Consider the following 24,171-nt stretch of genomic DNA (forward strand, 5'->3'; position numbering starts at 1 on the left):
TCTAAAAAAGCTTTGACTTTTCAGCTGGCCATCATGAGCTCTACATAAACTATACTTCAAAAGTTTGCGGTTGGTAAGAAAAAAAAAGTTTTTTAAATAAGTCTCTTATGCTCACCAAGGCTGCATTTATTTGATAAAAAAACAGCAATATTGTGAAATATTATTACAATTTAAAATAACTGAATTTCTATTTTAATGTGACACATCTGAATATACTGTATATATACAGTATGTGTATATATATATATATATATATATATATATATATGCATTTTATATATTTATTTATTTTCACAGTAGCTTTATAGAAACTTATTCCACAACCAGTGAGGAAGCTAAGAACAAGCACATGTACAAACTATTTATGAATGAAGGAGAGATGAATACATATTTTATCTCACAAATCTGTATTGGTTTAAATTTCTTTCAAAATGTGATTTGTGACATCTTTTGAAAATTTTGTTAACTTTTTGTGGTCCCCCTTGCCACTCCTTGGGGGTCCACATACCCCAGCTTGAAAAAAGACTTGCCTGCTCTCCTGCTCAAGTTGTTCCTCCAGTTGTGCCATTTTGGCCTCAAGAGCAGTGATGGAGGACTTAAATTTGGATTTGACTTGGTTCTCCATCTCCTGGAGTTTAGCTTTCAGCTCTTTATTCTGCCTCTCCATCAACTGTCTGGCGCTCTCGTTCTTTTGGGATGTGGTGCGTTCGGCCTGGAGCTCGTTGGTAAGTTGGTCAACCTGAAGGATGAAGAAAACATTTGAGGAAATTACATGGTTTTCATACAAATGACAAAGTTCTGTCTCTGTAATGGCATTTCCATTCTCAAAGTTTTCAAATCAAAATACCTGCTGGACACTCTTCCTCAGCTTGTCATTAAGCATCTCCATATTGCCCTGCTCCTCCTCCAGCTCTTCCTCCAGCTGTTGGATCTTTGCTTCTAGCCGTCTCTTCTCGTCAGCCAGTGCAGATCTTTGAGGTTCAGTTAAACCACATATTAGTTTCAATCAGAATGTGCTTGGATCACATATTTCCCGAAATGTTTCGGTACACAAACTGTGCTGGTATGTCTAAAAGTGAGCTAATTCACATAACTGAAATCTAGAACTACACTCTGTTCCCGTACAAACAGTCACACTAAAGAATGTCTACCATTAATTGTGACAGTGAACCACATGTTCCAACGGAAGTCGATTTATCAGAGGATTATAATGGATTCCACAGGATTCAAATATTTCTATGATATTTTATTTGTCATACTCACTTTCCAGATGCATTGCTGGCCAACTCATCAGCCAGTTCATCTCTCTCAGCTTCAGCTTGTTTTTTAGCCCTCTCAGCTGCAGCCAAGTCCTACATTTAAAGAATTTAACTGAATTCTTCAATAATAAAGATGAGACAATCATGCAAATCAATTGGTGCAAGAGTTCACAATCTTTTTTTGTCAACTGAAACCCTGAAACTTGATTACTTAAGATAAGTAATGCAAGCATGTTTATAAACATAATGAATTATGAAAATATTCTCATGTTTAAAATATATATTGTTCTTTATTGTCTTCTTTATTTTTAAAATACCAATTAGAATATCTATATCAGCTTATTTTAATTTACTTTTTCAAAATACTTTTTAAAATGTAGTTCTATATTTGTGTTTATATCACTATCTAACCCTGTGTAGTTTCAACTCTCATCATCTGTGAGCCCTTGGTTGGGAAACCATAATTTAGCCAATTCAAATAACCCAGAATTGTACTAACTTGGAAATAATACATTTGTTTGAATGAACAGCCCCATACACACCTCTTTTTGGACAAATTGGCTCAGTATATTATTCATAGTAGCCTCACCTCTTGCAGCTGTAGAAGTTCAGCTTCCAAAGTCTTGGCCTTCCTCTCATTCTCCTTGGCACTGGATAAAACTTCCTCCCTGGCAGCTCGAGCGTCATCAAGCTCTCTTTGGAAGTCTTTCATTTGAGCCTAATACACTCAAATAATTACTAAATTACTCCATTTATAATTGGAGTTTTAATACATTTATCCAATCACACATTTTAGTTTTCACCTGGAGCTTGCGGAGCTGCTTGATCGCCTCTTCTCGTCCCTTGTTAGATGTCTCAATCTGGCCCTCAAGGTCCTTTATGTCTCCCTCCAGTTTCTTCTTGGAAGCAGCTATTGCGGTCCTTTGCTTACGCTCATCTTCGAGTTCAGTTTCCAGCTCACGCACCTGTTGGTTAAGATGTCCGTTTAAACCCATCTATACATATGGAAGTCAAAGTCTGAGTGAAAAAGCAATACTGCACCTGTTTGATCAACTGCCTCTTCTTCTCCTCCCCTTGCTCATCTCTGCCCTGGAGATCTCGCTCAAACTGGGCCTTCAGAGCCTGCATGTTGACTTCCAGACGCAGTTTGGCATCCTCTGCAGCCTGTAATTCATCCTCCAGCTCTTCCAACTGAGTCTTCATCTCTTCTACCTGAGCCTCCAGGCCACGTTTGGACTTCTCAAGCTCGTGTACCTAAAATTAGAAAATGAGTTTGACTGAAATTTCTCTGACCTTAAAATGACCTAATGGAAGGTTTGTTTATGATTGACATTTACTTTGTGGTTTACAGTATTTGAACTTACGTTCTTGCCCACATCATCTTTGGAGCTGACCAGGTCCTCCATTTCAGCACGAAGGGCTTTATTGGCTCTTTCGAGCTCCTCACGGGCTTCTTGGGCTTCTTCGAGAGCTCTGGCTAAAGACAGAGCCTTGGTCTCCTTCTCTCTGGCCTCAGCCTCTGCGCGATCTCGCTCATCTGCATACTTATTAGAGATGCTCTTCTCTTCAGCAAGCATCTGAAAGGAAATGGCAGAAATGAAGAAACTCCCACATCCACTGGCAAAACGAATTGATTCAGTAGACATGTAAAGTTTTGAGAAGTAATCAGAAACCTGATCAAACTTCTTCTGTTTCTTCTCAAGGTTGGACACCAGCTGTCTCTGGTTGTCTAAATCCATCAGCGTGTCCTCAAGCTCCTGTTGCAGTCTGTTCTTGGTCTTCTCAAGCTTGTCATAGGCTGCTGTCTTCTCCTCAAACTGAGTATTGACCGCCTCCAGGTCTCTCTGCAGCCGCTTCTTACCTTCTTCTAAAAGTTCTACGTTACCTGACACCTCATCCAGCTTCTTTTTGAAGTCAGCGAGCTGTGGACACAAGGGATATTCCAGCTGTAAATATTGAGGCTTTAATGGAGCAAGACCATTGATTATTCATCTTATTGTTAACCTTACCTGAATGTTCAGTGTCGAAACGTGCCTCTCCACATTCCTCTTTGCTTCTGCTTCCTCCTCAAGCTGCTCCTGAAGGGCATTACGGTCATCCTCCATTTGACGTAGTTTGGTGGAGAACTGGAGCTTTTGTCTTGTCTCTTCAGCCAGCAACTCCTAAAAATGTCAAAATGCAAGTCAGCCAACAACTCAAATCCTGTTCATGCTGCTAAATTATGCTTCTGCTTTGAAGCTATAAATCAAAGAACACTACATAACATTGCACATACCTGTGTATCTTGCACTTGAGAGGTTAAGCTAGCCACATCCTTGCTAAGTTTGATGTTCTTCCCCTCTGCTTCATTAAGAAGGTTGGTAACACTCTCTAGTTCCACCTGCCAGAGCAAGAAACACGTTAAATACACAAGATGTTTGACGTAACAAACATGTTTTTACTGTAGGTTCTACCAAAAGTGACATAAATATATCTAATAATACATGCTCTGCCATCACTCACAGTGATTTTAGAGACCCGATCTCCCAGCTCGGCTTTCTGCCTCTCGCTGTCATTGAAACGAGACTGCAGGTCAGCAAGCTGTCCTTCCACTTTCTTCCTCTTGTGTTCCACATCCTGTTTGCTCTGAGTAAGAGAACGGATCTCCACGTGGAGTTCTGATGTTTCCTTCTCCAGAGCTTGCTTGGCTTTCTCCAGGTTTGACTTTACCTAAGAAGCATTTCATAGATGTTTTACATTAGCACTAGGAGTTCTTCAGAATGCAAACATATGAACAGAAATAACATTGATATTTGATATGGTTGCCTACCCTCTTAGACTGCTCCAGTTGCTCTGTAAGCTCCTCCAAAGCTTGGGTATGTTTCTGTCTCATCTCCTGCACTTGGGCCTCATGGACACGGCTCTCCTCCTCCATGGCTTTCTTCAAAAGAGTCACCTCCTGCTCACGTTTGGCCCTAAAAAATGTGCATCCTGACAATCAGGTCAATGGTGTCTAGTAAAGCCTAGTAAAATCAATACAATGCATGCCAGATTAAAATGCAGATCTTTGTATCTACACACACCTGAGCTCCTGCTGAGTGGCTGTGGTGTCCAGTGTGTCCTCCAGCTCTGATTTGAGGGCTTCAAGCTCTTCTCCCAAGTCTCTCTTGGTTTTTTCAGCCTTATTCCGGGCAGCCCGCTCTGATTCTAGATCTTCCTGAAGATCTGAGATGTGTCCCTCCAGCTCTCTGATCTTCTTCAGTGCATTGTTTTTCTGAGCTGTCTCCTCCTCCAATCTGAAACAGAAGCACAAAGGGATTACAAAGGTTACTGTAGGTTTCTGTGTGAAGTATGCATGAAAGTATCTTCATACGAAATAATATACAAAAAAATCATGCATTTTAAATGAAAGATCTGTATACCGTGCCAGTGTGGCCTGAAGTTCCTCCTCTTTTTTAGCTAGCTGGGCTTTCAGATCAGCAATCTGAGCTTGAAGGTCAGCAACCTGCTCCTGAAGGTCATTTGATTCACCCTCCAACTTTCTCTTGGCCTTTTCCAGCTCCTGTCGAGTCTTTTCCTCTTTCTTCAAGCGCACTACAGATTATATAAAAAATATTATCACTTATAACTTAATTCAGTGAATTAGACATCAATGTGATTTATTTCCAGACAAACATTGTCATCATGCATCAAAAGTAAATAATGGACAAACCCTCCAGTTCTGAGATCATTGACTCATGCTTATTCTTTAGCTTTGTCAGGTTTTTGGATTTTTCTTCTTCTTCAGCAAGGTTTGAGCTAAAGTCTGCTACCCTTTCTTCTAGAATCTTCCTCTCCTGCAAATAGAGTACTTAAAATTGAACACTTCAATTGCCACCAAAATATGTCCTCTTAAAACAAGAAGAACAAATCTAATTTGTTAAAATTAACCTTCTGTAATTTGTTGTTTTGGTCCTCTATCATCAGGATATCATCCTCTAGCTTCTTGATCTTGGCATCACAGGTAACCTTCTCCAGTTGCAACTTCTGACGAGCATCTTCTTCCTCCTCAAGATGTTCCTCAAGATCCTTAGAACATTATTTTAGAGACAAGAGACAGCCATGGACTAAATAGAAGCATTTAAAGATATCTAAGGACTGAATTTGAACAAGTGCTTGTTGCCTGTGAATGAAAACCAATAAATGAAAACCTACTTTGATCTGATCATGCATTTTCTTCTTTTCCAGTTGTAAGGCTGCACCACGATCCTCCTCCTCCTCCAACCTGGCCTCCATCTCATGCAAGATCTCCTCGAGTTCTTGTTTTTTGGTAGCTAACCGTACTCTCATTTCCTCCGCCTCTGCGTAGAGCTCTGTCTCAGCCTGCAGCTTCTCCTGGAGCTGGTTCCTTTCATCCATAAGCTACAGATGAAAGGATCATATCATATAATCAGTGTATGATTAATTGCTATTAAACACAAGAGGACAAAGTCAGGGTTTCGACATACCTGTGCATGTTTCAGTGAAACATCTTTTAGCTCTGTCTCAGATTTTTGTGCAGATTCTTTGGCTCTTTGGAGCTCCTCCTCCTTCAGACCCATCTCCTCTTCTTGGCGTGTCACCTGGAGGAGAGGCTTCACCTGTGGGCATTGGTGGAAACATGTTTAGATGAATACCCTTTAACATATTACTAAGAAACCAAATTTTTGCACCATATTCAACCAGTAACAGGAAAATTAGAAATTTAGAAGATAAGAAATGTTTCACCTTGGTGAAGAGTCTCCACCACTGCCAGTTCCTGAGTTTCAGATAAGCAGCGCAGTTCCTCTGGATCACCTTCATAGCTGTTAGCTGTTGCTGCCTCTTAGCAAAGGCCCTGCACAGAGTTTTAAATAAGAATAACTCAAATTGCAAATGACCATTTTGAAAAATACTGTATTTCTAAACTCTACCCACTTTCTAGCTAGGAATCCCCTGGCCTGTGCCTGGAAGGCAATGATAATGACTGTGATCTTCAAGTCACGCTCCTCTTCAAGCTGGGCCAGGACTCCTGTGCGGAAGAAGATTTTGCTCTGACCAATACGGTACAGGTTTGGGTCCAGGTCCAGGTGCTTGATCTACAGAGATGATTTGGTATGAATAGATGCCACAATTAGATACAAGTTAGCAGAGTAATGAAATAACTCTGGCAAGAATACTGGGAAAATTCCATGAAGAAAAGAGGAGTAAAACGTGATGATGAAATCATTGTTGAGACTATATAAAAATGTGACTTGCAAATGTAATTGTTAGATGTGCTGCAGGTATCTTGGCTTTGTTCTCTATCTGAAACTTCCTGACTCAAGAAAAAAAAATTTTATTATAAGATTTAATTGGATAACATTTTACCATCAGACAGCAGGCCTGCTTGCCATCCATGAAGCCCTTTGGAATAGCACTTGGTGCCAAGATCTCATATCTATATGTCACGGTAAAATGAAAAGAACTGTATTACATCTGATAACCTGTACCATGCAATATATTTAGCACAACATATGTAATCACACTTGTATTGAACTGCAAAGTGGAGTCCAGGTAGCTATGTATTTTTTACTTTTTGAATGTTGTGAATCTTGCAATGTCATTCTGGAGATTTTTTATACTGTTTTTAACTTGTATAAGACAATAATACAGTTAGTCTCACTAAATGAAAAGCTCTATCTAAAATAATAAAGCTACCCACCGCTGTCTGAACTCTTGGAAGACAATTCTGTTAGGGAATCCTTGGCGGCAGATACGAATGCCCTCTAGCACACCATTACATCTCAACTGTTCAAGCACCAGGTGGGCATCCAACTTTCCTGCCTGAAGGTGAAAAAAGTACCTTCAACGTGCATATAGACAGATACAAAACTAGACTGAAAATTAACCCTATGACCAAACAGCATTGGTACCACCAATTTTAACATGGTATGCAGCAGTGACGTACCCGTTTCTCATGGTTAGGGATAATGCAACGGACAAAGTTTGGCTGCGTGTTGTGCAGTGTGGTCATTAGTTTGGCCAAAGACTCTTTGTAAAGCTGGCCCACAGTACGGAACATGCCCTTCTTCGTCTTAGAGGCACCAGGTGCGAGGCTGTCTGACATTTTGGCAATGGTTTCCAATCCAACCACACGGTCAGCTGAGAAATAAAAAAGAATATAGATGTCAGCAATTATTTTTATCTCAATTACACTTTTGATGCCATACTGTGCTTTGATTAACCAAAACAAAAAACATGTAGATCATGTTTCTGTGACACCAATTATTAACATCCATTCAGTGGTCGCAGCTGACTGGTGGATAGTGTATGAGATATGAGAAGCATGTATAGCTGATACTGACCATCCTTCCACAGATCTTGCACAAATGGACTGGAGGAATTATTGAGCAGTGCTGTAACATTGTCATTTAAGGGGTCCATGTTCTTGGTCAGCCAAGCTATGGCATTGTAGTCCACCTAATTGAGAAAGGTTAGGTTGGGGTCATGATATTTAATACAGAGTGAAAAATTCACTAAGAAAGAACTGTGCACGTCTGCATTTTTTTAACAATCGCTACAAAATGCAAGCTGGACATTATTGTCACAACACAATTCCCTACAGTATCTTGCAGGCCTGCTCTGAGTTCTGAATATGCCCCAGAGTCTGTATTTCTTGGGTTATTATTGCCTGGATCACAATACTTTCTAGATGTAAATCAATAAATAAATCTTTACTTTAAGTCTGAACTCACCCGTCCAGCATAGTGAAGCACAGAGAATTCCGTCTTGTCCTTCAGTTGCTTAGGTTTAGCAAACTTAGTATGATTAACATGAGTGTTGCAAAGTTTCTCCACGAAGGAGACATCTGTTGCCTTTGGAAACCAACACTCTTCATCCAACAGAGCCAGGATGCCTGGAGGATTGTTCTGTGGAGGAGTTTCAGTAAAGTGAGTGACATTACATTCTGTAACAATAAGAAATCATTACTTCAACGTAAGACTTCCATCAAAAGTGTGCTTATTACAGCAATTACACAGAGCAAGAATCATTTTCTACACACACTCAAACTTACCGGCCTTTCAATAAGCTCGATGCAAGGTTGCAAATCCAGCCCAAAGTCAATAAAGTTCCATTCGATGCCTTCACGCTGGTACTCCTCCTGCTCCAGGATGAACATGGTGTGGTTGAACAGCTGCTGAAGCCTCTCGTTGGTGTAGTTGATGCAGAGCTGCTCAAAGGAATTGTCCTGAAGGAGAAAAACAGTATATGCCATTAGCCTTAATAGTTAAGTTTTTTTTTTACCAAATGTAATTATTTTCTTTTGTTTTTTTCAAACCTCAAAGATCTCAAAGCCAGCAATGTCCAAGATCCCAAGGAATGAGGCACCCTGACGTTTCGTCTTGTCCAGTGCCTTATTAACTCTTAGAAGGATCCAACGGAACAAACGTTCATACATGGCTTTAGCTAAAGCTTCAATGGCAAAATCAGCCTATAAGGGAAAAAGTATATTATTGTTAATACTGTACATACTTCCGTAATGACAATCACGCAGGGGATTTCCAGTTTCATCACAGATCTGAGCGACATTACACAAGTTCCACATCTTTACAATTGCAGCAAAACTATACACTCTCTTCACCTGTTCTTTGGTTTGGGCCTTCTGCACAACCTCACGACCCACTTTAATACGTGGCGTCAGAATGGCTCTTGTGAAGTCTGTCACATTAACGCCTTGGAGATGGCAAACTTTCTGGGCAGCTGAGAATGAGACACACATTTCAGCAGTCATTTATTGATTTATATTAGCCTGAGAAGTCTTTAATTGGGCATTTTCCCCAATGTTTCTGACCTGTGTTGTCTGGCATGGTAGCCTGTTCCTGGTTCCTCTCTTTCTTGAACTCAATGTTGCCCAACTGAAGCACAGTTGAGACAACTTTGAGGACATCTGACAAAAATAAATACAGTTTCTCAGAATTATCTTACTAAATTCTTAATAAGTAGAAAATGTCTCTTGTTTTAAGGACACCATGTGTATTTTTCACTGCGTTTAATACCCGTTCTTTCTTCAACAGTGAAGCCCATGATATCCATGGCCTCCATGGTTTCTTCATACATTTCATCATCCTGGTTGCCTGTAATCTGGACATGGCCAGCCGAGAGGAAACGGTAATTGTTGAAGTTTTCAAGCAAAAGCTCCTCTGCCAATAGAGAATAAAAATCACACGACATATCCCAACAACAGTACAGTTTATGCAAGAATATGTGTCTGTGATTAGGTATATATCCATGAAAAACTGTCCCCATATGCCAATATGTTTTCACATATTGAAGTGTCTCCACTTACCGCGTAATTTGTCCTGTGCTCCAGCTACCATGTAGTAGAAGATGTGGAAAGCTCTTTCAGTTTTTGCTTGTCTGATACAACGAGATTTCTCCAACAGATCTGAAGTGATTTGGACATTAAGGAGAAACTTGGCAGAGATAACATATTTAAATTGATATTCTAATTGTGTATTAATTCAGGATGTGAGATTGATCTGCATCTGTATTTGGCTTATACGAGTCATCAAGGATACAGGTCTCTATGTTGGCTCCAACTATGAAACCTGTCACATCAAAGTTAATGCGGATGAATTTTCCCTGTGAAGAAATGATTTTGAAACCATTAATTAATTACAGTCTTGGTTGATCGGGGTAAAATCTGCTATCATACAGCATTCGCAAACTTACAAATCGGGAAGAGTTGTCATTCTTGATGGTCTTGGCATTGCCAAAGGCCTCTAGAATTGGATTGGCCTGCAGTAGTTGCTTTTCCAGCTCACCCTACAGTACCAGGGTTGGAAAGTAATGAGAATCATTCCATAGAAAACATTTCAAGGAAGAAAAAAGGAGAATGGGACATTCCAGAAGATTGGAATTTTTTTTTAATAAAATCAGAAGACAACTAACAAAAGGCCCTCCTTTAGAGTATACAATGCAACTTTTTAATTATAAATGTTTGGCAGGACAAAATTGTGAAATGTAATACATTTAGCCACAAATTATTTCTTAACATGTGTGCTTCAGGTACTTAAGATTCACGTACCTTAAACAGTGCACAAAAAATTAGGTCATGTACATTTAGATGGGCATAATCCCCTTAGATCAAAATAATGCTGTTCTATTCGCTGCCAAGTCTTATGCAATGAGAAGCCCTGCCAAGCATGTCCACCTTATACAAGGATATCAAGAGCATTGGTTGAGGTCATACTAAGCATGTAGAGAAAGGACATATTAATGGGGTTCATGAAATGGATCTCAGTAATAGATCTTCAAGCGTTCACATTAGAAGATAAAAGTTACTCAGTGGGATGAAACACAGAGTCCTTAGAGAGCATCACGCTGCCTTTGCATCACAAAGCCTCTGGTGTCATTTGACCACATAATTCGATTGTCTTTTTTAGACTTAAAGAGGCAGAAAAAGGTTTCAACCGTGACACAAACTTTTAATTACTTTCTTACTGAGCTTCAAAAAAGAAAAAAATCTAGAAAAAGAAGATATCTACCAGAGACAGCTTGCCGCTGAGAAGGAAAGAAGATCGCTGATAGCTTCAGACACTGACAAAGAAAAATAAAGTAAACTAGAGAAGAAGGAGAAGAAGTGACATTTAGAATGATGGAGACAGAGAGACTGTTGACAGAGAGATTGTTGGGAAGAAAGAGGACAGTGTTGGTAGACTGTATCAACATTTATAAAGCACTTGGCTGAATCTGACAGCTTCTGTCAGTGGTCTCAGGGCAAAGCATATCAGCTAACAGATGACAGCTTCATTGGTCTATGCAGTGCCAGTCAGAGTATGTGAGTGGTGTGGAGTGGAAGAGGAACGTGCAGCGGAGTTGCGTTATATTTGAACTCAAAACATTAGTGTTTTCTCTTGCGCTCTATAGCAAATATAACAAGTTAAAAAATAACCCATAGTGCAATTACATGTCAGCAAGAAATCAATGTGTTTTAAACAAATTTGATAGACTATAAAGCACTCAAAAGAAAAGAAAGATGGAAAAGACAAAAATGAAAAATGTTTAGTAAAATTCATGACGAATGGTGCCGTGTAGGGGACTTTAAAGTGTGGGCTAAGGGGTCGTTTACACAACATTGTTTTCAACTAAAACTGTAAAACTTTTTATGCATTTTGGTTATTCATTTTGGGGGCCTAAAAAATGCTAAGTTTTGAAACACAGACACATTGTGTTTCTTTACAAAGTGAATCTACAACTACTGGCTTGGCGTACATAATACAGCATTTTCATGGATGTGTGTGAATGTTTTTGTGTACAGATGGCAATTATACAAACAAACAAAAAAATCCAAAAATGCAAAGGTAAAACTTTTTCCGTTTTAATGCATCAACTGTTGTGTAAATGTACCACAAGTGTTCCTTTTACGTTAAACTGAAGTCTAATCTTCCAGATCAGTAGTCTAATAAAACTTTCAAACACACATACAATCATGCTAATGGACCATCGTTTTAGATTAATGTTCATGAAGTTAGAAAACATAATGAGAGAATACTGTAGGAAAAATAATTGGGTGCAAACGCGAACAACAAGAGTGAAATAAAAAAACCCAGAGTGGAGCTCGATTGAAAATACCTGTCGATTCACTCCACTCACATACTCTGATGTTCTCTCTCATTCACATGCAATTCACCTTATTTAAGTTTCACCTAAAGAAAAAAACACCAATAATTTCAACCTTGAACTTTTCAGAGCCCAAATAAATACATTATTCTTACATGATAAAAAGGATATCAGAAGAAGTGTTTAGTACATTTCAAAGTAGTGCATTCAAGTGTAACGAAACTACTTTAGGAACCAAGAACATAACTATTATGGGCATACCTTTAAAGCTCATATGCATGGCAGTTATGCATAAAATGTCCTAAAACCAGCTATAATGTGTGCATATATTTTCGTTGCATTGCATATCTCATGTGTCGTACCCAGTGTTGGGGAAAGTTACTTTTAAAAGTAATGCATTACAATATTGCGTTACTTCATAAAAAAGTAACTAATTACGTTACTTAGTTACTTTTTATGGAAAGTAATGCGTTACGTTACTTTTGCATTACTCGTACCTCGTAAGTACACATTAGCACAGATCTACACTGAGATGGTATTTTTATTCCTAATGCACACACATATGAGCTTGACAGATGATGCACATTAACCTGTGGTAGATTAATAAGTGATCAAGGAAAAATGAGAAAGGATATAAGATCAACAATTCAAAAGGCTATACGTTGGCATGCACACACACACTGTGCTCAGACAGACCGTTTCAATGCCAGGCATCTGCTCTGGCAAAGAAAAAGTTAACCACATCTCAGATGGGGGAATGGGACACACGTGACCTAACGGCATAATCTTGATCTCATAAACATCATGCGAACACTGGAGCTCTTTGGCACATGTATTTAAACAGTAGCCATATGGGTGGTTTGTTTAGAGGGTCCCTCCATGTAAGACTTGTCTAATGTCACTCTCAGTGTGAAACTCAAGCATGCAAACTCTCAAACCCACACAAGAAGGAGTTTTGCACAATCCTTTTTACTCACATAGGCAAACTGTTGTCCTGTATGTTGCTATTTGAGGAAATTCATTAAGGAAATTGTCATTAGATAAGTGTTAACTAAGAGCATTCTGTTGTATTCACTGGTTTTCCTTTAGCATATGCAGAAGTCTTGATTTCCTTGAGATGCAAATGGCTCAGCAGCATATAATCAAAACATATTTCGGTATCAGGCAAAATAAGAGCCAGTACAAGAGCCAGCATAATCTTGTGATAAATAGGATATGATATCAAACATTAAAGCCTTAAAGGAGTGTTCTTATCTGTTCACAGTTTGACCTTTGCACATCATTACTTTAGTAATTACGAAAGGATTCAGAATGTCAGACTCTGATTTAAAAGAATGGGGTCAAAGCAAGGGCAAATACTGATGACTGAACCCATAAGAACTGGCTTGAGAAGAAGACAGAAAGAGTTTTTCAGACTGTTTGTACTTACAGCGCTTGTGTCTTTCTTGCCTTTGTGGGACGAGGCCACTACAGCCAAATACTGGATGACTTTCTTGGTGTTTTCTGTCTTCCCAGCACCTGATTCACCACTAGGATGAAAGCAACAGTGAATGACAAAACTGTGTTCTTTTATTCTATAATACCTATGATCAAAATACCAGTTTTTGCAAGGTATCAAAAGAACAGTATTACAGTTTTAAGTGAGATTAGGTTTTGGTTCTGTGTTAATGTCATAAAAATCAGTACATGTCTTGACACTATATTTGCTGTGTAAAGAAGGTCATGTATTTTTTCAGCTTGTCCACCATATTTATGACCATCAACAGAGGAAAAGTAATGGCCGTGAATACAAAACACATGAACAGAGATACCAAGAAAATTATAAATCATCAGGAGAAAATTCATTTGAAATAAGATCTTATGTTCACCAAGGCTGCATTTATTTAAAAAAACACAGTAAAAAAGCAATATTGTGATAAGTACACTGCTGTCTTTGAAATGTAATTTATTCCTGTGATGCAAAGCTGAATTTTCAGCATCATTACTCCAGTCTTCAGTGTCACATGGTTCTTCATAAATCATTCTAATATGCTGATTTGCTGCTCAAGAAATGTTTCTTATAATTAAGGTTGACAACATTTGTGCTGCTTAATATTTTTGTGGAAATTGTGATAGTTTTATTTTAAATATATATATTTTTTGTAACAGTTTAAGTCTTTACTGTTACTTTTGATTGATTTTTTTAACTGTCATCTATATTTGACCTTGTTATAAGGGGTTACAGTGCACTATTGCCTTCTATGATAGGAAAGAGATATGACTGAACCTTCATTCTGACAAGCTAACATTTCCATATTAGGAAAACTGAGTCTGGGATCCACAGGCCCTGCTGCAGCCCAAGGGCTGGTTCTTTGGCAGGAGCAGGATGCCCTCAGATCAGTTCACTCAACACAACACAAATAAAGCCATTTTATGGGGCACTTTATGCTGCATTGTTTGTAGAACCACAGTTTTTGACCATTTATGATACAGTAAGGTAAAATTCATGATGGTTATGGTAACTGTTGCCAAATGGTGATTGACGTACTGGACTATTTCCATACACCGCGATGGATAAGAGGTATGGGAAAACACATGTGGGTTTTTCACAGAGGCCTCAGATCAGTGGTTTTTAACAATCCATGTGTTTTTAACAGTTTAACAGTACGTTTTTAATAATACTCTTTGGGTGGTCATTCTCAATCTCCAAAAGACTCTTTGAGACAGCCTCAAAAAAAAAGTGTCTCCATGAGAGCGTTGGGCCAAGTGGAAACATCCTGATGTCATTAGAGAATTCTGTGCCCAAGCAACAGTTACCCTAGAGCAGTTTAAATGGCTTCCATTTCCTATTCCACACTCAGAGGAAGTTTGCAGACAGTATCTATGGGTGCCTCCCACACTGACACATCGAATCAACACCATTTTATTTTAACATCCTCATATTTCACAGCTGTTTTATTATCACACATATGTAGAACAATGATATCACCCGTGAACATCAGTTTATGTCTTTTCAGTAGAGCAACAGCTATTTTTGCATGTTTTTTTTTCAGGACAGACCATGTTTTGTTATGGGGCCTGCACAGATGCAAACCAAATGCCCCAGTAATGACTCAAAAACAAGCATAAATGAAGCCAACATGCTTGATCTGGATTTAGAATCAGGACAGGGGGCACATTTCCTGTGAGTAGGCCGACTCTGAGGAGACATGACCCTTGGGGTTCATCTGCCTTGTTCCCTTCCCACTGCTGAAGACTTTTAGAAAAACATGTACTAGTAGAAGTTCCATGGTTAGTGTAGCAAAACCATGGTTCATTTGTTGTTACCATTGTTTAACTACAGTAAGCATGTTTTTTTTTTTTTGGTTTTTTTTGTAGTAAAACCATGGTTAATTTTCGTAAGGGATAAGATATTTCAGCTTCATGACATTTTGGTGACAACGGTGGTTGTTTTCAAACATTTTTTTAATTAAAAGAAACCGGGAGTATTTATATATTTAATTAACCATTATTCATTTTGTGATTGCAGAAATTTCAAGAATTATATGTTCTTCAATTAGAACAATATTATAAGTTGTTGAGGGGGAGAAATATGATTGTGGTTTATGTACACTACCGCTCAAAAGTTTGGGATCAGTAAGACTTGTAATGTTTTTTAAAAGAAGTCTCTTATGCTCACCAAGGCTGCATTTATTTGATCAAAAATACAGAAAAAAACAGCAATCTTGCAAAATGTTATTACAATATAAAATAATGGTTTCTATTTTAATATACTTTAAAATATAATTTATTTCTGTGATGCAAAGCTGAATTTCCACCAGCCATTACTCCAGTCTTCAGTGTCACATAATCCTTAAGAAATCATTCTAATATGCTGATTTATTATTAGAATTATCAATGTTGGCAACAGTTGTGCTGCCAAATATATATATATTTTTAAACGGCGATACTTTTTCAGGATTCTTTGATGAATAAAAAGTTAAAAAGAACAACATTCACTCAAAATATAATATAAATCTTTGCTATCACTTCTTATCAATTTAACACATCATTGCTGAAGAAAAGTTTTAATTTCTTTCAATAAAAGAAAGAATAAAAAATTAATGACCCCCAAAACTTTTGAACAGTATAGTGTATATTGTTAGAAAAGATTTCTATTTTAAATAAATGCTCTTCTTTTTATCTTTTTATTCATCAAAGAATCCTGAAAAAAAGTATCAGAGGTTCCAAAAAAATATTAAGCAGCACAACAGTTTCCAGCACTAATAATAAATCAGCATATTATAATTATTTCAGAAGGATCATGTGACACTGAAGACTGGAGTAATGATGCTGAAAATTCAGCTTTGCATCACAGGAATAAATTACGTTTACTGTTATTATATTGTAATAACATTTTGCAAGATTTCTGTATTTTTGATCAAATAAATGCAGCCTTGGTGAGCAGAAGAGATTTCTTTATAAAAACATTACAAGTCTTACTGATCCCAAACTTTTGAGCGGTAGTGTATATGAAATGTGATTTATGTTATGAAATGAGGTTTGATTTTATGTATTTTTTAAATTTATGTATTTAACAAAGTTAAACACTTTTAAGTCATTCTGCAGCCCACTGGAAGTCCTGTTTGAGAAGAAGTACTTTAATAATACTAATACGTTTAATTTATATAGTGTCTTCCCATAACTCAAGGACACTTTACAATTGAGATACAGCAGGGATACTTGTTTGATTAAAAGCAGTTATTTCAGCGATGCAAATAAAACAATGAAAAGAACTCACGTGCAAAGAATAGACTGGTCCTCTCGATCTATAGAAAGAAATGACAGACATTACAACAGCCCAAGGAAACTGTTAGGCTGGTGCTTATGGAAACTGCAAGACCATGTCGTTTTTGAACATCATGAAATACATAAGGGCTGCTTTAAAGCCTAAGAGGGAAAGTTCTCGACTGGTCTATGATGAATACCATTGTTATTACAGCATCCAATAATGCACATAATCTAATAATCTTTGATTTTCAGTGCAGCAATTTGATTTGCTGAAAAATAAATTGACTCCACTCTTCTCTTGGGAGATGCAACACAATTCTTACTGAGTTCAGCAATGGGATAATCATTGATTCATGCTGCTAAAATTAGAAAACCTTCTCAGATGATCTTGGCTCCATTTAAGGTTTTTTAATCCTAACTGTACACCAATGATTGTTCAGAAAGCGAAATTGAAATAAAAAAAACATATATTACTGGATAATTTATTAAAGAAGTATTTGATTAAGTCAAACAAAATATGATCCTCTCTGAACAATTCTAAGTCAATGAATTTATACTTCAAATTCAAACAGGCTAGAGCTTGGTTCTTATCTATGATCCTGGAGGCTGGGCGAACGTCCAACCAGCAAATCAGCTGAATGTGAGCTTGCTGGTTCTGCTCAAGTACTATAGAACGTCTTCTGTTGTAAACACAATGAATGACTATTGCTCATTTTGGATATGACTTAAGTTGGGCAGGTTTCCACATACAACATAAAGTCTGTTCCCTTGTTTCTTCCTAATTAAGGCACAAATCGAGGCATTCAGAACACAGAATACCACATCTAAACACACCAATGGGGAAACTGTACCTCAGCCAGAAAGTTTGATGAAAAGCAAGATGCGCAGGTAGCCTATTGTTTTATCCCAGCTAGTAAAAAGTTATATACAACAATGAATCTATAGATTCAAATCCAATACATTTATTATCATAAATTAGTGATGGGTGATATACCGGTTCAAACGGTAAACCGGTTTGAATTACACACGGTATGAATTAAAAAAAAAACGGCATACAGTGGCTAAGCAGACAGTGTCGTGAATTGACCCTTTGCAAAAATCTACCCTCCTTAGTTACCGTTGCTATGTCCGACAAAGCCATGCCTCTCTCACACTACACATCATGTTCTCACACAGTTTTTCCTGGCCTTAAGCGCCACCTGCTGTCAGAGAGTGAATTTGCATTCGCATGCAGCCCCTTGGCTGTTTTTGTTTTGTGCAGATATGTCTTATTTAGCATAATTTCACAAAGCTAAGGTCAGACTATTCTGATTTGCTTTAAATTTTGAAATTATATAATCTAATTTACATTAAAAACTGCTCATACTATAATGTAGCATGTTTGTTTGGATCGTTATTGAAATTCAGTGGTTCTGCAACAGTTTCATGCAATCTGATTCATATAAAGGCACAGTCAAGGACAAACCGTGAAACCTACAGAATCCTTAAAGGGGTCCTATTATGCTTTTTCACTTTTTCAACTTTAGTTAGTCGGTAATGTTGCTGTTTGAGCATTAAAAAAGATCTGCAAAGTTACAAAGCTCAAAGTCCACTTAAAAAGGAGATATTTTATTTAACAGAAATCACTTTTCAAAAACTACAACGAACTACACGTTTGGACTACAACGCACATTTCAAATATCGACGAATGGGACGAGACCTGACTGAGCTGCACTAGAGAAGGCAACGAGTGTTATCACTATGTCGGAGACATGTTAGCTTTCCCAAGGCAGACAAACTTAGATTGGTCACAATCATCCGGGTTTAAATCGCGCTCAAATTTATTTGATTTTGACGCAATATTTACACTGAAGCTCGCAGGCGGCTATGCTAAGGGACGTGACATTTCCCGACCAGGTGCCGAGGGGTGCCAATCACAGCACACACTGGCCCAGCTAACCAATCACAGCACATTTCGTATTTCAGAAGGCGGGCCTTCATTTGATACAGGAACTATTCGAGCCGTTCATGCCAGACTGGGGAGAGAGGTGTTGTAATAATGTAAAATATGTGAAAAATAATGTGTTTTTCGAACAACCTAGTATGAGAGCCTGTTCTAGTACATTCCCAAAACAAAATCAAGACTTCGTAAAAGAGCATAATAGGACCCCTTTTAAAAAAAAAAAAAAAACGTGATTAAAATTTTTGGCCAAACCGCCCAGCACTATCATAAATAATTCCTTTCTATTCCATCCCATATGGGATTCTGATGTTTCAGATTATGACAAGGCTACACCACTCGGCCAAGCATGTGAAGCTTGCTGGACTTCAAAGAGAGATCAGTGTAAGCCTGAGCAGGAATGTGAATACTGACGCTCATGGCTGATCATGCTGAATTTTTACTCGTCATCAGCTGCAACAGGATATAGCTACTGTAGGAATCCATCGAAACATGTTAAAGATGTCTTGTCATGTGGTGTTACAACTGGACTAATTTTGTGCTATGAACAAGAAACTGTTATCATCAGTCCTCATACAGCAGGAAATGAGTCTCACTGTGAACACAACATAACTGTGCAATGATCTGCATGAATTTACAGGGTTTGAGCATGATTGTTAGGCCCTTGTCTAATGTAAACAGTTTAATGAGAAGTGAACTTAGCAGAATTACTCTTGAGGAACAGCGTGACAATGCATCTTCCTGCTTCTGCTTTTTGAAAGCAATTTTTGCAAGTTTCACATAAGATAACAGTTTCTGAGATATTCCATTGCAAACATTGCAGAGAGGTTTTGTTCACTTATCTTTTTTTCATCTGACTCCAGTTCATTAAAGGTGACATATCATGAAAATCGGTCTTTTCCAAGTTTTAAGTGCTATAATCAGGTCCCTGGCGCATCTACCAACCAAGGAAACGTGAAAAAAATTAACCCAATCACTTTGTTTTGGTAAGCCTTGATGTATTAAAGGGGTCATATGATGCTGCTAAAAATAAAATTATTTGGTGTATTTGGTGTAATGAAATGTGTTTATGCGGTTTAAAGTTCAAAAAACACATTATTTTCCACATACTGTACATTATTGTTTCTCCTCTATGCCCCGCCTTTTTGAAACGCGTCGATTTTTACAAAGCTCATCGGTCTGAAAAAGCGAGGTGTGCTGTGATTGGCCAGCTATCCAGTGCGTTGCAATTGGCCGAATACCTCAAGCGTGAGACGGAAATGTTATGTCCCTTACCATACTGTTGATGCCGTGTCCCGGCCGGAGCGACGAGACATAAACATTAAAACCCATTACAAACGAGGCATTTGTTGCATCCAGTGGGGATATAATTACTGATTACAATGACTTATACTGTCTTTTTATGCGTTGCGTTGCATTGCATCGCGCCGCGTAAACATAAAACTCTGTCTGCATTTGTGATCAGAGAAATGACAAACAACAAGTGCTACTCTGCTCAAAACTCAAGTTTGAATCATCAGTGGCAACGAAAAACACAGCGGCCTAGCATGAGGGGAAGCCCCGGCTTAGCGTGCACTGAGGCCGGGATAGAGTGAGCTGAGGCGGGCTGAACTCCGCTCCATCCACGGTGAAAGTTGATGTATTCCCTCAGCGACCAGCACAGATCAGCTCTAGGCATGACGAAGCGGATATCGTCCTCTTTTGGAAGAACAAACAAAGTAGTTTCACATTCACAACGAAGCACACAGCATCTTCACGACATGGCTGCAGCGTAAACAATACTACAGTGAGAATAAAGGTTACACCTTCTTTCTTTGCGTGAACATTTGGGAGGCGTTATGCAAATCTTCCCAGATTGTTACGTAGACATGGGGGCGTGTTAGAACGAGCCGTTTTAGGTAGGAGTGGTTAACTCTTAACTTTTATAAAGAATATCTCTTTGGTTTTGAGACTTTAGTGTTTGCAACTTTACAGATCTTCTTTATGCACCAAGAGCTTGTAACACTCCAAAGAGAAAGGAAAAATTTGCATCATATGACCCCTTTAACAAGTTCATTAGCAACAACAACTTCTTGAGGTGTAAAACATCTTGCGGATATTCTTCTTTTCATTTAGCACCTTATTTCACTCTATAATACAGCTTCAAACTTCTGTGGGTAACAGCAGCTTTTTTTAAATCGTTTGAAAGTTTAAAAGTGTTAAAATGGCATTAGATGTGTGACCTGCTGACACATGTGTGCATGCGTTCCTCACACCACTGACTGACCTGGAAATATGAGCTGTCACACTTCATTTCAACAAACACGAATGACATTCAAAGAGCACATTGGTAAATGGAGATCCTACACTGTTCTGTTGCCAATTAGTAAAATAAAAATGCCTTTGGGATGCACTTGAGTTTGAAGTTTCGAAAACAATGGCTATTGTGAAATCCAAACATTGAGATCTTGTAAAGAGAAGAGAATGTGTCAACGTCCAGCAGGCCAGGCCTCACCTTGCATCATGTTCCTGTAAGCGTTGTCCGTGATGGAGTAGATATGGGGAGGTACCTCGTGGCGCTTTTTGCCTTTGTACATGTCAATGATCTTCTCAGAGTAGATTGGAAGCATTTTATAGGGGTTCACCACCACGCAAAACAGCCCGGAGTATGTCTGAAGAAAGATAACATCTTGGTTTTCCACTGTATATGAAGTGTTATGAATCCATCAAGTAAAGCACAACAAGGAGACATGGCAGCACAGTAACGAGCCGTACAATGTGTCGTAAAATATACATTTAAGGAAGTTTGGTTTGAGTCTGTATATTATAACTCAAAATATTTGAAAGCTGAGGTGATGCATATTCCATATGGAAGACTCAAAGCAAAAATGTAGTTAACTAATGGTTTGTTACCAGAGTGCAAACATAGTTTGGAGGCCTGTGGAAGTTATATAACCCCTCACCCTTGGGAAATGTATAGTTCCTCTTTCTTAAGCTTTAGCGCTTGTAAATCATGATTGCCATTTTAACCTAAAACGTGTCAGTGCATTTTTCTTTTTGCATTAGTTTGGCCACAATGAGTTATTAATAAATGTTCTACATTTGCTGATAATAATATGTTATGCACTATGTTATGCAATAGTATTATCAACAGGGGGTCAAAGACAAATAAGAGTGTCCAAGATAAAGACTAAGAAAAGTTATATGAAATATATAAAATTCTTAATAATGCACTTTCTATTTATGTTAGTTTCATTTGATTTTGAAAAACATTTATACCATTTTCAACAAAAGTTTAAGTTTAATGACTTTTAAAAATGTCATAGTGTAATCAAGTAAAGCATAACATGTTTTTCTTACAATTTGAATACATGTGAGGGTACAAAAAAAAAAACGTTATTATTACTATTATTATTATTATTTAAAAAATATCAAAATATGAATTATTAAATATGATAACATTTTTGCACCACACATTTTTAAATGGACATTTTTTAAGTGTCTTTTTCTTATATTAAATTACTAATTAAAAAAACTGCTTCTGCTTGTATTAAGTATTTCTTCCTTTCAATCAGTCTTTTATGATATCTGCACAGTTGTATCACCTTGACACTTTTAATTCAGAAATTAAAAATATGCTCATCATCGTAGAAGAGATGATGCATTTTAATATTTTTGAAGAAATCAAGAGTCAAATGAGTCACATGTCGTTAAGTCTAATTCAGCTGTGTAAAGTGCATACTTGTTATAATTTATTAAGCATTAATTTATTTAAAATATCATTTAAACGCACTATGGCATACTCACATAGATGAGTCCAGAGAAGTATCTTTCCCTCAGGTTATGGAGAACAGATGCTTCATTCAGGCAGGTCAGTTCTGCCATATCCTCCACCTTACTGAATTTGGGTGGGTTCATCTTCTGGATGTCATCCTTGTTGACTGTGATTTTCTTTCCATTGTCCACCAGCTCCACCAGTACCTCATCGCCACGTTCCTCTTTGATGCTGGCCGACTCAAAACCATGTTTTTCAGATGGGATCCATACCAGCTTTTTGGCTGACCAATCTGCCTGGGCGACAGGGCTGTTAATGAAGTCTTTGTCCGTGTAAAGGAATTTCTCGTCCTCACTCAGGGTCTTTTTCGTCATCTTGGTGCTGGGTTACGACAACTAGAATTCAAGAGAAAAACAGGTTTTTAAACAATGTTTTTTGTAAACAAAATTCTCTGACTTGTATGACCCTACAGCAATACAAATAATAATTTTAAACATTATTGGCCACAATATTGGATCTGTGCAATAGACTTTAATTAAATACAAGGTGTTAAAGGTGGAAAACTATTCAAGGCAGGGCTGTAACACCATTGAGGTCTCCCCAAACAATTAGGAATGGCCACATTGTCCCCAAAATATTTGGTATTTGACAATTTTTTTTACATTTTTTATTTGACTTTTGTTTTTTACATTTCTGATGGTCAAATTATTGCCTTCATTATTCTTAAAGTTAGTTATTGAAATGGCCAATCAACTTAAAGAAGGCGAGGCTTTACTGTTCACAGAAACCGGGCGTGAATTTCACCACAGTGCTTCAGTAGAGTGCAAGGTAAGACGTAATTAACTCAAATTTCGTCATTTTGAATCGGAAAATATATGCTGTCATTTACATGATCCATTTAATACAGAACTGAATGTGACGGGACAAGAATTTGCATTTTTTTTTACATATTAGGCATACAAATAAGATTGAATTGATACATATTTTAAAATAAAAATATAATTTGCAAACATTTCAACTAAATTAATTTACAAAAATTGAATTTTCAACATATTCGGCATACAAATAAAATTGAACAGGTGCATATTTTAAAATAAAAGATTTCAAACATTTCAAACAAATTACTTTAAAGGGGTTATATGATGCTAAAAATAACATTATTTGGTGTATTTGGTGTAATGAAATGTGTTTATGCAGTTTAAGCGGCGGGCTAGAGAATGGCGCGGCCACCACATGTGACGACCCCGGGCTGGACTCCGCTTCATCCACGGTGAAAGCTGACCCGGCGATCCACAACACAAAGTTGATGTATTTCCTCAGCGACCAGCACGGATCAGCTCCAGGCATGACGAAGCAGATATCGTTCACTTTTGGAAGGCCAAACAAAGTAGTTTCGCTTTCACAACGAAACACACAGCGTCTTCACGACATGGCGGCAGCAACAATACTACAGCGAGAATAAAAGTTACGCTTTCTTTCTTTGCGTGAACATTTGGGCGGCGTTATGCAAATCTTCCCACATCGTGACGTAGATATGTGGGGGGGGGTGTTAGAACGAGCCGTTTTAGGTAGGCGTGGTTGACTCTTAACTTTTATAAAGAATATCTCTTTGGATTTGAGACTTTAGTCTTTGCAACTTTACAGATCTTCTTTATGCACCAAGAGCTTGTATCACTTCAAAGAGAAAGGAAAAATTTTAATCGCATCATATGACCCATTTAAAAAAATATTATTTTTGTCTTTTTACTGTTCTTCTCTCTTTCTCATTATTTCTCTAAATCCATTTAAACCCTTTACTTACTTAATTCCTTTAAAAAAAGTCAATTACGATTGGGGTCTTAAAAACACACACACACACACACACACACACACAGGTTTGTTTTTATGGT

General features: G+C 37.8%; 1 protein-coding gene across 3 annotated transcripts in view; it reads right to left on the reverse strand.

Moving 5' to 3' along the window:
• Window positions 1–24,171, reverse strand: part of myh11a (myosin, heavy chain 11a, smooth muscle) — a 31,236-nt gene that overhangs the window by 3,056 nt on the left and 4,009 nt on the right. For 2 of the 3 annotated variants that reach the window (XM_016266845.1, XM_016266847.1), the window contains exons 2-39: window positions 22,315–22,677; window positions 21,023–21,179; window positions 16,600–16,627; window positions 13,270–13,369; window positions 12,818–12,844; window positions 9,951–10,043; window positions 9,797–9,860; window positions 9,565–9,663; window positions 9,275–9,418; window positions 9,070–9,165; window positions 8,860–8,978; window positions 8,557–8,709; window positions 8,293–8,466; window positions 7,973–8,146; window positions 7,583–7,697; window positions 7,186–7,379; window positions 6,940–7,061; window positions 6,606–6,675; window positions 6,174–6,334; window positions 5,985–6,093; window positions 5,726–5,857; window positions 5,433–5,639; window positions 5,169–5,306; window positions 4,951–5,074; window positions 4,661–4,832; window positions 4,322–4,534; window positions 4,069–4,213; window positions 3,762–3,968; window positions 3,535–3,639; window positions 3,269–3,421; window positions 2,933–3,181; window positions 2,624–2,836; window positions 2,301–2,513; window positions 2,063–2,224; window positions 1,849–1,977; window positions 1,264–1,352; window positions 848–971; window positions 531–739 (exon numbers count right to left, since the gene is read on the reverse strand). In XM_016266845.1, coding sequence (XP_016122331.1) covers window positions 531–739; window positions 848–971; window positions 1,264–1,352; window positions 1,849–1,977; window positions 2,063–2,224; window positions 2,301–2,513; window positions 2,624–2,836; window positions 2,933–3,181; window positions 3,269–3,421; window positions 3,535–3,639; window positions 3,762–3,968; window positions 4,069–4,213; window positions 4,322–4,534; window positions 4,661–4,832; window positions 4,951–5,074; window positions 5,169–5,306; window positions 5,433–5,639; window positions 5,726–5,857; window positions 5,985–6,093; window positions 6,174–6,334; window positions 6,606–6,675; window positions 6,940–7,061; window positions 7,186–7,379; window positions 7,583–7,697; window positions 7,973–8,146; window positions 8,293–8,466; window positions 8,557–8,709; window positions 8,860–8,978; window positions 9,070–9,165; window positions 9,275–9,418; window positions 9,565–9,663; window positions 9,797–9,860; window positions 9,951–10,043; window positions 12,818–12,844; window positions 13,270–13,369; window positions 16,600–16,627; window positions 21,023–21,179; window positions 22,315–22,656 — 5,525 coding nt within the window. In that variant the 5' untranslated portion in view covers window positions 22,657–22,677. The remainder of the gene's footprint in view (window positions 1–530; window positions 740–847; window positions 972–1,263; window positions 1,353–1,848; window positions 1,978–2,062; window positions 2,225–2,300; window positions 2,514–2,623; window positions 2,837–2,932; window positions 3,182–3,268; window positions 3,422–3,534; window positions 3,640–3,761; window positions 3,969–4,068; window positions 4,214–4,321; window positions 4,535–4,660; window positions 4,833–4,950; window positions 5,075–5,168; window positions 5,307–5,432; window positions 5,640–5,725; window positions 5,858–5,984; window positions 6,094–6,173; window positions 6,335–6,605; window positions 6,676–6,939; window positions 7,062–7,185; window positions 7,380–7,582; window positions 7,698–7,972; window positions 8,147–8,292; window positions 8,467–8,556; window positions 8,710–8,859; window positions 8,979–9,069; window positions 9,166–9,274; window positions 9,419–9,564; window positions 9,664–9,796; window positions 9,861–9,950; window positions 10,044–12,817; window positions 12,845–13,269; window positions 13,370–16,599; window positions 16,628–21,022; window positions 21,180–22,314; window positions 22,678–24,171) is intronic. The other variant, XM_016266846.1, reaches the window with a different exon arrangement.

Source organism: Sinocyclocheilus grahami, unplaced genomic scaffold (genome assembly GCF_001515645.1).
Source record: "Sinocyclocheilus grahami isolate Dianchi unplaced genomic scaffold, SAMN03320097.WGS_v1.1 scaffold34.1, whole genome shotgun sequence".
NCBI lineage: Eukaryota > Metazoa > Chordata > Actinopteri > Cypriniformes > Cyprinidae > Sinocyclocheilus > Sinocyclocheilus grahami.